Source organism: Oryzias latipes, chromosome 4 (genome assembly GCF_053564925.1).
Source record: "Oryzias latipes strain Hd-rR chromosome 4, Olatipes_Hd-rR_3.1".
Classification (NCBI taxonomy): Eukaryota; Metazoa; Chordata; class Actinopteri; order Beloniformes; family Adrianichthyidae; genus Oryzias; species Oryzias latipes.
Genome location: NC_136240.1, coordinates 19,889,118 through 19,905,103, shown reverse-complemented (window position 1 = coordinate 19,905,103; position 15,986 = coordinate 19,889,118). Strand labels below are relative to the sequence as shown.

At 36.7% G+C, this 15,986-nt stretch overlaps 1 protein-coding gene across 1 annotated transcript in view; it reads left to right on the top strand.

The window, feature by feature from the left end:
• The window catches only part of col24a1 (collagen type XXIV alpha 1), a 94,400-nt gene that overhangs the window by 19,550 nt on the left and 58,864 nt on the right, over nt 1-15,986 (top strand). The window contains exons 4-10 of the mRNA XM_011474161.4: nt 3,580-3,633; nt 6,223-6,276; nt 9,524-9,577; nt 10,851-10,904; nt 14,406-14,450; nt 14,886-14,939; nt 15,280-15,324. Of these exons, the coding sequence (XP_011472463.1) occupies nt 3,580-3,633; nt 6,223-6,276; nt 9,524-9,577; nt 10,851-10,904; nt 14,406-14,450; nt 14,886-14,939; nt 15,280-15,324 (360 nt within the window). The remainder of the gene's footprint in view (nt 1-3,579; nt 3,634-6,222; nt 6,277-9,523; nt 9,578-10,850; nt 10,905-14,405; nt 14,451-14,885; nt 14,940-15,279; nt 15,325-15,986) is intronic.

Here is a 15,986-nt window from a genome sequence, read left to right as displayed (position 1 = left end):
AGAAAAACTGAAGGACAAAACCTTTAAACACAGAAGAACTCACCTTACACACAGACAGTGAAATAGATCAACTGATGACCTGTACCTTGTTTTTCTCTGGTTATGCCAATTCAGAAGCTTCATTTAAAACTAAAATCAAATAAAAAATGACAAATACAGTATATGTTTTAATCCCCAAAGTTTTTTTATGCTTCTATGCAACGTTTTGTTGTCTTTGTTTCGAAACAGACTCTAATTCAGAGATTTTGAATAAAACATTTGGTAAAACTTTGGTAAAAGATAAAGTTGTTATGAAGGGAAAGCTGAATTTACATGATATTGTTTTTCCACAGATGTTCAGTCAGATCTGTGTCAGCTCTTAGCAGTGATGCCCATCCATTTCACATCTGCCTCTGTGCAGAATTTCTTTGGTAAATCAATACTAAAAGAGTAATTTCCCCCAGAATCAAATCTACAGACTAAACATTCTGTGTTCATATGCTTTGGTATTACATTTATCATGACCCTCAAGGTAAATAATAAAGAGAAGACCTAGGGCAATGAAATCTCTCAAAAAAAAAAGAAATAAAGTTTTTACTATTTATTTATCAAACTTGTAGTTTTCTGTTTTGTTATTTTGGTACCTGAATTTATATAGCTGACAAAAGTATTTATTCGAATAAAGAAAGACTGTATTAGACTCATGCATGCATGCTGCATGTGAGTGTGACAGACAAGACCTCTACAAATAAAATTTGATGTTTGTGTTTTTGATCACAACTTGGTTAAGGGTTTGGTCTAAAGAAAGTTAAATAATTCTCCAATAAAACTGCTGAATTCTGCAACAATGATATATGATTTTTTTTAAATAGTTTTAGAACTATTTGAAGCTTAAAATTAGTTAAAAATAATGAGCAATGCCAATATTTTTAAAAAATGTAACACTTTTTAAAAAAACTTTTAGACAAGGTCAGAAAAGTTTCAATTCAATTTTAAACACATCAGCTGGAGGGTTGCTTGGTCAAGACCTGCAGGGTCTGTCCCACCTATTCTCTCCGGCGTGGTGCCCTTGAGCAACGCCATTGACAGGGTTTGCTCTAATGAAGTGTGTGACTGTGAGTGTGCATGGGCGTGTTCGGAAAAAATTGCATGCACTCAGTGGATATCTTAAAAAAGAGTCAGCTATGAATGTTATGCATGCTTATATCCATTGACAATTGCAACTACAAGCAGTGGATATTGTCAGCTTCCAAGAATTTGTGCTTCTTTTAACGCTTTAATTAACATTTCAGTCATTTAGATCATGGGCAACTGTGCTCAAGTTTATTAGCTATTGAAAATGCTTCATCAAATATCCAAAAAGCTTCTCACTTCTTACTAATTTGTTGTTAAACTCCAGGACACCCCTTGATGTTTATGCCCTGATTGCAACTTCTACCATAAATTGCCCAACTGACTCCTTTTATTCACACATTTTTTGCTGCGATGTGTAAAATTTTCATGTAACGGCTAGTGGATCTCTGCTGTTGGTTGTTGGCTTCTCTTTTGATTTTCTTTTGTTTCCAAAGTTTCCATTGAAAGAAGAAAAACGAACTAAAAATAAATCATCTACTGCTGTCAGATTTCTTTTTCTCATGCCTCTGTTATTTGATCTGCTGCTTCATGTGTGCCTCAACAGCTGAGCATAACCACTTCCACATGTACTCCACTTTTTTTTTCTTTAAAGTCCATGCAGGTTCTTCATCAGTACAGGGAAACATAGCGTCTTATACTTTGTGGAGATGACACACCACTCTCTAATATGTACGAAACTACTTCAGCTCCAGTAGGTCTCTCATGTTGTTGGAGTCACTTGCAATTTTGGAAACATCAACCGCACGTGCAGGAGATTTTCAAATCCATCATCTTTTGATCTTTTTCAAAGCCTTCAAGCCAAGTGGTCTTTTTATCATGATTATGCCTTTTTTTTAGCCCAAATCAAAAAAAGTGTCTTTTTCTAAGACGTAGATTCTGCAGAGTGTAGTTGAGTTGTCCGTCATCGCAGAGTAGAACCCCCTACTTCCTGTCGTCCATCTGTTTACACTGTCTCCAGCTAGCTTACAGCTCCTCACAACTTCAACCTAACATTACCAGTGCAACAAAAATGGTAAGCAATATTGGAGCTATCCAGCCGTACAGTTTTGAGTCAGATGCCAGCTGAGACGAGGCGTACACGGATCTAGTCGTCTACAACTGCAGAATGGAGCGGAGCAGGGAGCCTGTGGCTTGCCGTAGTAGCTTCTATGTCACAATTGCAATCTTTTTCATCTGCTCCTGATTCACATCGATTTGAATAAAGAATACAGATACTCAGAAATGCTATTTTAAACCTAATTTACTTTATAAATGTCCTCTATCATAAGAAGAATGCCAAAAGAACATGTTAAAAACACCAAAAACACGATTATCGTCGGAGTGGGTCTTTAAGTTGTGCAGTGGGCCAATATAAGTTTGCTTATCCTTCATAATGTGTCACAAGGGACGACGAGTGAAGCTTCATGATACACCGTGTGCATCACAACAGCATCAGTATATAGCGGCACGCGATTACGTGACAGTTGAAAAAATATCTTGTTCAGGCAGTCATTTTTGTGTTATTTTTATTTATTAGTTTATTTGACAGGGACATTGCACATTAGCTCTTTAATTCGCTGGCGACATCAAAATAAGAAATGCTTTTGACATACCGTGAATCTTCGACGGTTTGTGCATTCAACTGATCAACTGATTCTGACGTGGACAAGAGTGGCTTATCAGATCTGTTTTGCACTGTTTTTGAATGAAGAGTGTTGCATAATGTCACAAAGCCACATTTCTCAACGTCAGGATCAGCTGATTAACGTTACAGAGCATCTCACTACTGTGCAGTGTTGCATATCAGCACTAGGCTGTTTATCTCTGCTTCATAAACAGTGGAAGAGTCACTGTAGTCAGAAGAATGTAAACACTGGAGCTAAAGTTCCTGTGTAAAAGGGTTAAAAAGCATCTAAGGCACCAGAGTTATCCAAAAGGCTATTTTCATCCTTTAGTCCCTCGTTACACAATCCTGTGATTTTTCTGGCCATCTCCCCTGACTTAATCCAGAAACGCCTTCTGCCATGAAAGCAACAAAGTGCAGCTTGCTTGCAAGGCACTAGGACGTGCATAGTGTGAATAAAGTCCTGGCTCTGGTGGGAAACAGATGCATCACCTCGCTAAGTGCAATGTGCTGATCCTGCATTTAAGTTTTGTGTTTTCAAGCTTTTCATCCACAAATATTTGGGGTGTTTTTTTTTTTAAATGACAAATTCAGTTGTGATTTAACTTCTTCACCATCAACACCCAAAAATAACTCAGGGCTTTGTTATTAGAGCTGTCACTTTAAAAACCTTTGGCTCCTATCTTTGAACACCATAACTCTCCCACAAATGCAAAACGTGCTGATAATTGAAGAGGCCTAGACAGTGAACTACATGTTATCGCTTGCCATTAACACACTCTGTGTCTCCCTTTGCTTTCTTCTCCTCCCACCCTCCCTCTGTCTGCCTATCTTTTCATTTCCTTTCTGTCTCTCTTGTTTAGGGTCCGCCTGGCCCTCCTGGTTTACCTGGTCCTCCTGGGAAGAGAGGTTTAAGGGTGAGTATTTTAGGGTGATGGGATCCTTTTTACATAAAGATCAGAAAAGAATCCAGCTTAAAGAAAAAAAATAGGTTTGGATTCATTTAAACTTTTCCTCAGTCGTATCACTTCCTGGAGACATTTTACAGTAGCTTTAGTACCGGTAGTTATTAATCTGACTATTTGGCTCATTATGGTCTCTTAACTCATCAACACTTATGCTTTGATTTATAATGGTCGCCCTAGAAGAGAAAAGTAGTGCATTGTGCATTTGCCACCACAGCCGGATCTCTGTGGTGGGCCTGATTACAACTCCACAGCAAGCGTGCTCTGTAAAGAGACACGTTAAGCTGCAAAATCACATATTTGGCATGTTTGAGGCCTCGCCATTACACGACCGCACTTCTACTGCTTTAACTAACTGCAGAATCAGCTGGCTGCGTTTCAACTCCGATCGTGAGACTGCTCATTAGGCAACTGAAGCTGTCATGATGCAACGCTAAAATAATGCCACAAAGCCTGGAGGCACTTTGAGAGAGAAGATTTATTAAATATCATCTGTAAGAGGAAAAGTAGAACAAATAGGTTTACTTTTGCTCTTCCCTTAGCAGTAGGATGTTAATGGATACATTATTTCAAGGACTGCAAACTAAAGAGCATTTATTCTGTAGATAACTTCAGAAAAAACAAAATGGAAGACTGTTGCTTAGATGCTGTCAGCAACAACAAAAAAGAGAATTTAGAGATTTTTACCTCACGGATTTATGCTGTGTGCAGTGTTCTCATCCCATCATGGCATACACTGTATGCTTTGATTTTAAAAATAATCCCAATATCTTTCTATATCATGTCACTTTTCTTGTAGATAAGGGTGCATTGCTGACTATTTCATCTCACAGTTTCCCTGATTTTTTTTCATTTTGGACCTGTCTGGCTCCACTCTCCCAGAATGCTGTCTCATGTCCTGCTGAGTTTTACAGACAACACGGGAAACATGCTTGAAGGCAGACAGACTGGTAGACACAAGGAGGCGGCATACAGTAAAACCTGTCTCGTGCTGAAAGGCATGGAAAGATCTTGGCTGCTGCACGGTATTGTCCTAACCACATACCGTAAAAAAGAAACAGAATGAAGATTGAAATCATTGTGCAGTGGAAAGCTAAGATCACTCCAGTGCAGTTAAAGTCTCTGCTGTCTCATGCCTTGCCTGTTTGTTAAACTTAAGATGTTTAGTGCGCCATAATTTTTTTCAATGTCATTAGAAGAGATTTTACTTTAAGGGAAATTGGGCATCAAAATACTCCTTGTTTCATGACTAAGATTTTTAAACAACATTGCATGGGAATTTCAGCAAAGGTTTGCTTATTGGGACTAGAGAACAAATGGGAAATTTAATCATTTTTAAAATAGTCTTCATTGTGAAAAAGAAATCCATCAAACAGATGGGTATTTTTGTTGGAAATGATAATCATAAAGTGGCAAATCGTGGCTTTGCTTTAACTACAAGGATTCCTGTGTGTTGTTGTTGTGAGACAGTGGATGTTGCAGAAAAAAAACATTGATTGTGGAAAGTTTTAAGTAATTATGCAACTATTTATAGAGATTATTATGCAATAATTAATGTTTCATTTCTTGTCCTGTTTGAAACAGTGCATTAAGTTGGATTAATGCAACCAGTTTAAAGTCAAATGAATTATATTTGTTGTTACCAAAGACGTAGTTAAATCTTGGTTTCCTAAGCAAAACCAATTTCTACATTTTTTATTAATTAACTGCCTATTTTTTTCTTAACTTGCTCCAGACCTATCAAGCAAAAGTTTGCTCACATTTCCCATGAGCTAAATATTAGCATCCTTAACAAGTCGAGTTAAGTGTTTGTATTTACTAAAAGGTGATGAAGGACTAGTGTTTAAATTGTTCTTCACTTTTTAGAAAGAATAATAAATTGTTGTTTTTTAAATCTTTTCAGATTGAAACCATTTTTACCTTTTAAACAGAAAATATTAAGTTTAAAAGAATCACTCCTAATTACAGGTACTCTACATTTGAATATGATATTTGTAATGTTGCAATTTTTGCCAAATTTAATTTATTTATAAGTGATTTATTTTAACCATCTTTTCTGCATTTAATAGAATCAAAATGCTCCACAGAGTTCGTTTGAACTTCTCAAATTTGAAAATGTCACAATAAGCAGTACACTACATTTGCAGATGCTTTATCCGAAGAGATCAGCAGATTTGATTTTACACCAGGAATTAATGAATTAATTTGTTTTGCTCAAGCACACAATACAGGACTAGATCTGAACCCCCAATTTGAGGATTAGAGGAGAGGCAGGTCAATCCAGTAAAACATTTGGACAGAAGTAAAGTTATCTTTTTTGTAATAAAGAACAATAAGTTGTTTGCAACTCCACATGATTAAATGTGCTGGAACAAATATGCCCAAAGCAACATGTAACGATGTTTCATGTCTACATCACAAGGATGTTTTTGAAAGTGCTTAGTGGAACAAATCTGATGATAAGTCATCTCTTGGCTCACGAGATACTGAATGAGGTCAGTGTTTAGATTTGGTGCCTATTGTTTCTTTCTTTCTTTCCAGGGTCCCCCTGGTCCACCTGGAAACCCAGGACCACCTGGACCCACCGGGCTCAAGGTGAGCAGCATACTGCAAAACAAACACAAAGACTAAAAATTAAACTAAGAAACAACCATATTTTTAAAATGTAATCATTCAGTCTTCAATTTGTAATGATATTATGAATCTTACCCTCTTGAACACAAGCTCATTTCCATAAAAGGTATTGCCAGTATGACAATACCTATAAATGTCAATGAGCAGAAAAAAACAAGTTTATTTAAAGTGTTTTATGTTAAATTGGGGGAATTCAGAATATTTTTTCTGGCACCAAAATGATGGCGCTTACAGTCCAGGAAGATTTATTCACTTCAGAGGATTTGGGACTTAATCTAAAGGAATGTTTGGCTTTACCTCTTTTGTCTTACTGGTACATTCTTTTATGTCTATTGTGATCCACCTGTGGCTTGTTTATCACTAAACCACATTCTTTTCAGTATCATCCTAAAAATGACTGAAAATCTGAGTCTTACTTTATGAAATTAGTCTTTAATCTATTTACAAACTCTGTTGTAAAGTTGTACTTTGAGTTTAAAGATGAAGACATTAAAAATATAGAAAAGCCAAAGCTGTGGATCCAGCTCTGAAAATCAGAAACCAGTATTCACAAAGTTTTTTTTGCCTTTATTTAGGCTTTCTTTTAAAATTAGAAGAAGATTAGAAAAAATGAATTAGAAAACATTAAAAAAAATGACAACAACAAAAAAGAAACAACAACAAAAAATTTCAAACATGGGCTACAAAAAGTCAAAGACACCCAACAGTCTTGAAATAAAAAACAAGCATGGCTGCCTCACCTTAAAACATGGCTGTCAAGCGTAACTAAAATACAGTTTGTTCACACTTTTTTCCGTTTGTGTCTTATTTAAGTATTGTAAAACATTTTTTATTGAAAGATGTTAGTTTGGTTCTTTTATTTCCTCTAAGTATAACCTGTTGTCTCATTGAGTTCTATTTACATTTCTCTATTTATATTTCTCTTGATTTGTTGTGTAGAAACAAGTTGCTGAACCTCTCCAGAAGCTCTGGATTACTTTTAATTTCCCCCGAAATATTATTTCCTGCATTTTAGTTTATTTTTAACACTGTAAATTAGCGCCAATCCTATTGATTGATTTGCAGTTCTCTATGGAGCATGTTCCAGTCACATTAACCCCGACACAGCCAGATGTGACCAGGCATCACGATAATGAGCCAATATATTGTAGCGGTGCAGCAGGAAAAACAGACGGTTGGTTGTTTGGCTAAATTGCAAATTCTACGCCAGGATGATTATTACCTCAACTTCCACCACATTGCATCTTTATGCTTCTCCCAGCTCTTTTTCCACCGTGCTGATTGTATTAAAAAGGGAGTTCCAGCATGGGACCAGACATATTAGCACAATCAAGCAAGGATGTGGGTAGCCCCATACAGATGTTTGTGGTAACTTCATTTCTGAGTGGCTACCGGAGAAAAAAGCAGCAGGAAAAAGCAGAAAGATCAACTCTTTGAGCTGCAACCTTTTATGAAGCTAACACCTTCTCAGATGTCGGGTTAAAATAGGACATAAAGTTCTGTGCTTGAACACAGTTTGGCAGAGGTTCAGTGAATTGTGAAATACTTGGACCACCTGCTGACTGAGTGTTCCTTCAGCCTAAACGCCCACAAATGCAATTCCACGGTGACCGGTCTATGAGTCATTACCGTCCCCTCAAACGCTTCCTGGAGATAAGAAGAAGCATTTTCTCAGTTTGGAAAAAGGATTTTTTGCTGAAAAACGCTTGGTTGTTGGGATAAAAACAGGTCACTGATCTTAGCTGACATGTAAGGCATTTCGAAGCTTTTCTGGAAATTAGTGAAGCCCATTAGTGTGTTTCATGCTCTGCTGATTGTTTTTTTAAACACAGAGGATGTCCGGTTCTGGGCTTTTGTAGGATTCCTGCTCACCCTCGGCTTCTGTAAGCTTCCCTGAATGGTAGTTAAAACTATCATCAAAATATAATCATTGTTGCAAGGAAAAAGCTATCTTCAAAAGAACAGTAAACTGTAGCTTGAGTTGTTTCATCAGTGGTTGAAGACTTTAAGGCACCGGTTTGTGTAATTTTCGCTTTAAGTGCTATAATTTCTGGGTGATCCGATGCAGTATTGCTATATGATAATGTGGAGTTCCAGCAGAGAGTTAAAAACAAGTCAGCTACCACCTGAGGGATTTTACTATGTCAGAAAAAGACTGCAACATTTCCCAAAGTTTGGAAACCAGCATAATCTGCACTTTAACACATTGGATTGTTAAGTGAGGAAATTGGGAAGGTTTTTGTTCTTAGACGAAAGAGAAACAAACATTTTGTATGGGAAAAATACATTTTTTCTCCAGATCAATCAATCCAATTTTTGCAAAAACGTCTTAATTGCAATGTAGAACCTTAAGAAAAAAATAGGGGGACATTTTGAATAAAAATAACTTTATATTGTTGGCAACCAGAACCTGCATGTCTGTTTTTCCTATGGTTTGCTTTGTTCCTTTTTATTTTTTAATACTTTTTCTATACCGTCATTAAAGGAACCGTATTGCGGGGGGAAAAATGGTGGTATTTTACTTCTTTGTTCTACTAAGTGTTTGAGATTTTTCTGGATTAGTTTAACACATGGCCATACTCCGCCAGAGCTAATACAATGAGAAGTAGAGGACATTTTGAATTCTCTTATTTCAGTATCTAAGGTTTGAGGCCACAATTCCTAATTTTCTTTGACAGGTTCTTGTAGTATAATCTTATAATCCAATAATATTAATAGTAATCTTAAAAAAAAGGCCAAACGAGGTGCACACTATTAAAAAAAGAGATGGAATGAGTCAAGGATTTCAAGCCTTTTAACGGTTTAAAAGCTGCTGGTGCTGTATGCTTGTTGGCGTTTGATCAAAACATGTCACAAGGACTCAGTTTAAACATTTTGCCAACTAGTGTAAGATTGGTATTGTTTGATGCTTTAAGCTCCACAATTTCTTTTCCTGTCCCATTAAGTTTTCTTAAATTGATGTTTGTAAAATGCTCACCTATTTAAAAGTATACCATTCTGATTTACATTTTTAGATTATTCCATGTTTTTTCCCCCTAATTTGGATAATTCTTCAGATTCACGGCATAAAAAACAAAATGCCTTCAATAAAAACCCTGACTTAACATGTCAGCAGCTTGAAACAAAACAGTCAGAAGTGGCTTATCCAATTTGTGCTCTTCACACAGACCTAAATCTCTCTGACTTGGTAAACCTGTGTGTCTTTCAGGGTTCAAAGGGAGACCCCGGTTTATCTCCAGGACAGGCTCCACCAGGAGGGAAGGTAAAAAAATCTGTGTCTGGGCTCAGTCAGATGAGCTTTTTATTTTTCATGCTGCACATGTTTCTGTCATAATCTTTAGTCTGATTTTGTGAATTAAGAAATATAAAGACTATTATAGAGTCTTTTCCTTTTTATGATTGCGTATTTCATCAAATAGACTAAAAAATAAAAGGACAAAGGAATTAGAATAAAGTTTCCACAATGAAACTTTTAATAAAAGGTAGCTTATAAGTCTGGCTTTCAGTATTTTTATTTTTTTTCCAACCGGAATTGAGTTCTGCTTTGTCTTTCTTTAAATGCCTCTTCACTGATTTGTCAGTGTTTTTGCTTCACACTCTACATACTACATGCTTTTCCTTTTAAATATCAACCCTATCTATGATCATAGGAGAAATAATCATAATCCAAAGCTTTTCTTTTCTATTTGTTTCTTGCTAAAACATGAAATACTTAAGTAAAACATGAATAAATGTCATGTTTTACTTTGTCGTGCACTGGATTTGCATTAAAGGTAGCAAATCTGTTTTGTAAACTAAAATTTAATGTTGGTTTATACATTGTCAATGACAACTTTTCTTTAAAGTAGTAACCATTGATGGCTAAAAGCATATTTTATCTATGACATGTTTCTCCCTGGAGCTTGGATGAATGTTTATGAATAAAAAAACTGACGAGGCTTATATGGAGAGTTCTGCGCTGGATGTTAGGAGTTTAAAGCGTCCTTTGAGCTCTACAGCAAAGCTTTACATTTCTGCATGTAATCATGCTGCTGCAACAAGAGGACTGCTGTTTTTGTCAGTGCTTCTGTCTGCACAGGTTGCGTGACTGAAGGCAGTAAAGCAATCTGAAGCAAGTGATTGTAGAGGCATAAGATATTTAATGCAATATAAATATATGTTTATCTACTTTTTGCATGTTAATTTTTGGTTATATAAATTGTCCTCTGCCTTCACCCCTGAGTGGCCGGCATAGGCTCTGGCAGCCGCGTGACCCCGAAAGGGACAAAACGGGTTCAGAAGATGAAGGAATGAATGAACCGATCTCTATTTAACTCAACTCTTCTTAAGTTTTATGTTTTTTCTTGATGAATTTCAGCAGTTTTTCTGATGTAATAATATAAATGTGGAAACGTCACTTTGCTTTTCATGTTCTTTTTATGATTTTTCGTTTTCTGAGGATATTTATGTATGATATTTATGTTACCCCTTCAAACATTGACATGAAATATTTGTGTTTTCTCTCGTAATTTTTATTCACCTTTCCTTTTATTCAGGGAGATAGAGGCCCACCAGGTCTTCCTGGACCTGATGGATTTCCAGGACTTGTGGTAAGATGTAAAACATAAAAACTAGAATGTTCTTCAAAAGGAAAATGCTTGTCATATATTATACATGTAACATATATACAGTATATATATACATATATATATATATATATATATATATATATATATATGTTTATAAATATATATATATATATATATATATATATATATATATATATATATATATATATATATATATATATATATATATATATATATATATATATATATATATATATATGTTTATAAATTCCTAAACACACAGTGGCAAACAAATTGAAAGGATTCTTCTTTATTGTTGGCGCAAAGTAACCCTGCCTCTACATCCCATCATCCATATGTTTACACACTCTTCCATTAGCTTACAGTCCCCCAACCTAACATTACTGGTGCAACAAAAATGGAGTGCAATATCGGCACTATCCAGCCATACAGGTTTGAACCAGATATCAGATCAGACAAGATCCGATCATCTAATGCATCAAAATGGTGCAGAGCAGGGAGCTCGTGACCTGCCAATTGTAGCTTCTACTCACAGCTACAAGTGGAATTTTTCCACCGGCTCCTGATACACAGCAATTTGAATAAAGAAATACTGAGAGATACAATTTTAATTGTAATTCTCTTGATACATGTTTTCCATCATGAGAAAAAATGCTACAAGAGCACGTTAAAAACAACAAAAAAATAATTTTTACTGAAATTACTCTCTTAGGTTTTTTTTCTTCTTCACTCATTTAAAGACTTTTGAAGTAAAAAATGAGGGCAGATTCTAAGACAATTTTGTTAATATATGTTTTTTGCTTAGATTTATCAGTGAGATATATTTATTTACTTTTTTAGGATGTGGTTTTTTTCTGCCTAAACTTCAGATCAGAGGTCTCGTGAAAGAGGATGGGAGCAGAAAGTTCCGGACATTATCCTTCTTAACTTTCCTCATATGTTAGATTCTTCGTGACAGAAAATTTTCTTTCAGTGCAGTCACTCCATCAGTGTTTTTATAAGTGTCACTTTACATACAGTCAACAGAGTATATATATATATATATATCTTTTGGTGTCATAGTTGGAATATTCCCTGTGATCCCTGCCCTGTGCTGAACTGGTAAATTCAGCTCAACTCCCATAGAGAAAGGCTGCGTCCTCACAGCTGTCAGAGTTGCCTCTAACTGTAGTCAGAACTGACTTCACCTTGCCTCTCATGAGGACAGACTAATGTTTTCAGTTGCTGAACTTAATAAACTCTGCAGATGAACTGTGGCCCGGCAGGTATTTTCAAAGGAAATGACTGGCTCCGGGTCTGAGCTCCCTTCTTTATTTTTATTGACAACAAGGGTTCATATGTCACTCCCCGGGAAGCGTGTGACATGATGCTGCCCAAGAAGCTCTCTCACTGGCCTTCTTGATCTGACCTATGCAGAAATTAGCTTCTGAAGCTATGGACACACCAGACAAGCTGCTCTGTTTCTCAGACATGTGATGCATGTTCAAGAACGCACAATCTTAAATGCGCATTGAGCCCATGGTGTTCAAGCAGGGAAGGTATTCTTATTCTTTTTCTACTGTTTACTAGTGCATGTCCACCACCTACAGTTGGAAGAGGCTTGATGCGAAATGTCAGTGGTGCAAACCTCACGAATCTTGCTCCAGGATTTTTTCTTTTACATCTATTCCCATATATGAAAGACTTGGTGTCATATGATTCCAACCAGGCACAAAGTGCAGTTATTCATTTCTCCTTCATGATCAATTTTCAAACAATTGGCACTTGTGTGAATTAAAGGGGGGCGTCATCCATAAGTTACTACCAAATCCAAGTCCCAGATTGGTCAAAGTTCACCTGGTTCAACTTGCAATGCGCGTTCAGTGCCCACATGCTTTGTAAAAAAGAGCTTAAAAACGGTCATAAAAACTTGTGTAGCTACGCGTACATTTTGAACACAGACCGCTTGAACACGCGTTGCTGGTGTGAACGTAAAAAAATCAAACCCTGAACGAAGTAAATATCTGATTTTGTTCAACATAAACCTCGTACGAGAGGTGCGAGGTTTTCTGTTTACATGCTCTATTACTCTAATATCTATTTTAGGGCTACGTGATTATACAGTTCAAGATTTTTTGAGATAATTTGCCATGCCTTTTATTTTTACAGTCTTGTAAAGCAGGAAAAGGCTTTTTTTGTGCTGTCTGTTTTCCTTGGCAACTGCAGACATAATCCCAGCAGACCTTTAAACTGTCAACAGTAGCATCTGAGGAGATGACAGTGAATAAGCAAAGCAGATGAAAGGAGCATGCAGATGCAGTAACATTTTGTTTTGTCGACCATGAAGTTTTGAAAGTGCAGTAAACCAAAAATCCCCTTTACTCTGCATTCTCCCATCTTTTCTGATGAAAGTAGGATTTTTTTGTTTTTGTGTTTTCTTGCTCTTGCCTTTTTTATTACATTTCTTTTCCGTTCATAATTCAGTTAAACACAAGTTTATGTTGTGGCAGATAATTAGATTAGAACAGATGAGCCTCAGGTGATCCCAGTGATGAATATTCTGAATATTTTTTTTTTTTTTTTTTAACTTGTCCTGTCCAACAGCTAGGCAGACAGATGAGAGCTGATGGCCTCTTGTGTTGGACATATTTTACTTTAACAATAGAGGTTATTAATCTTCATACAAACCAGAGGTATGTCTGAATAAACCCCTTTTGTAATTGAGGCCAAACTTTATTAATTTCAACCATGTTTGAAAATCTTGGGTGTTGGACCGGACGGAAAAGGAAAGAAGGGAAGAAAAGGGAAGGATGTTAGAGAGAGAGGGGGGTAGGAGGGTGATAATAGGAGGGTAGGGGGGATAAGACCATGAAGCAGCATAAAGCAACAAGTTTACTGGTTGTTTATCGTTACGGTAAGGTTCAAATGTAGTACAATAAGGGCGGGGCCTGTCCACACACACACTCAAATGTTATCAACACACATGTTAGCTGCAAAAATGTCGACATGTACACAAAACAGATAGTGTTCACACGCATACTTATGCCTTCAAACCAACTAGTGTGAAATATTTCAGTCATTAAACCATGCAAACTGTTAGTGCAAAGGTGAGCTAACACCTGTGCTCAGGTGAGTGTTTATGTTCTTCTAAAATGGATGGTGGAACGTGAAAAGAAGGAGGGAGAGCGCCCAGCCATCCCCACCCCAATATTCTGAATTATTTCTCACGTTTAATGATTTAAACTTACAAGAAGTATTATTTTGTTAATATGTGATTTTTTACTGCATTTTTAAAAAAAGCTATGAATTAAACATTTAAAAAATAAATGGTTTTCTTTATATCAATATAAGATTTGCTGCACAGCAACCTCTAGCTTCATCTATCCCTTAAGTATTTCATTGGAGTCACTATAAATATAGACTTCTAGAGGCTCCTGCAGGACTCCAACATTGCTCTAGTTTATTTATTTCTCATGTTTGATTGAACTATTCTGACTTTAATTGTTTTATTTTCATTTTAAGGGACCTAAAGGTTATCAAGGCTTACCTGGACTTCCAGGGGAACAAGTAAGTAGCTTTTTTTTTTTTGCAGATTAAGCATTTCTTAGAAACACAATTCAAACATGGCTGAAACCGAACATACAAATAAGATTCTTTTTTCTGCAGAACTTGAATGCTTTGCTTCAAGGATGTTGCTTTGTTATTTGTAGTCCTTTGTTTTCTTTTTGTCTTTTCTGCATAAAAGTTAAAGTAATGAGCCTTTTCCCAGCTGGATTCAAAGGGGAGACTGAGTTGAAAGTGGAGATGGTGGGGTGGAGGTTTGCAGAAAGCCAAAGTTCGAAGGCAAAGTTGTCTTGAATGAACAGTGCTTGTTTTATTCCTGCAGGTATTTCCGGCAGAAGTTTGTGTTTCTCCTCTTTCACTTTAACCCTCCACCTAATCTGATTATTCACTGTTCATTCATCCTCCCCCTCCCTCCTGCTCACCCCCTCTTCCCTACAGGGCACACCGGGACCTCCTGGGGAAGCTGGGGCTGCAGGTTACCCTGGCAGGCAGGTGCAGTGAAAACACAGAAATTGGCTCTTCTGAGATTCTTCATCTGTTTTGCAGAACAGAAAACAATTTTTTTTTGCAGTGCATGGCCTACTCCTGTGTTACATTGTGCATGCATTTACCTTTTAAATGCATTATTTTCCTTTTTCTTTACAGAAAAAACATGCATTTTTGTCTTTTTTTTGTTGTTCTTTGGTATACACTTAAGAAATGTTTTGTCTTTTTAAACTAGAAGAAAACTAAATAAGAAACCCTATTAGGCTGATTCATTACAACTGTAGAAGGATGTACATAAATGAGCATCCATATTATCTAATAACGGGTTAATATTGTTTGTTTTTAGGGTTCAGCAGGGCCACAAGGTAGACCCGGGCCTAAAGGCGTCCGTGTGAGTAACACAAGATCTCCTTTTTTGTCTTGCACTCTTTTCTTCATTACTTCTGCTTTAATTTTCCTTTTTCAAACACAGTATATCAGGCTTCAACTTCTTTACTTTTTTCCACAAAGATGAATCAGAATCTGATTTGCATTTTTGACACACTAATAATAGTCTGCTTTCATGGACTCGTACAACTTTAAGTTTTCCCATTGAAGGCTGACTTGCTCCTCTCATTATGGTTCGGTCCCCCAGGGAGGAATGCCCCAAAACAGGAGAACTTAAGAAAGAGGAGACGATAGAAGGGTAACAAATGGGGGAGGAATTATGAAAGCAGAGGGAAGGGGGTCAAATGAGCTGATGAGAGAAAGGTCTTTATGTTGCGACTCAGAAAATGAGGATGGATGGGATTACTGTGTCATGCTGGGGCTGGCATGGTGAAAAGGAGACTTGAAGACGGACAGGGCTCCGATAACGCTGACATCCAAGAGTGTGCCTCAGAAAATGTGAGGGGGGGTCTAATGACACATACCACAACCCAGATGAAAATGCAAATTGATTATTATTATTAGGGGGAAAGGGATTGTTTTTAAACCTAAACTACCAGCATTATAACTTATGGAAAGCTGAAAAAACACAATTAAGACAGCAGTTAGTTAAAAATAAAACACCAA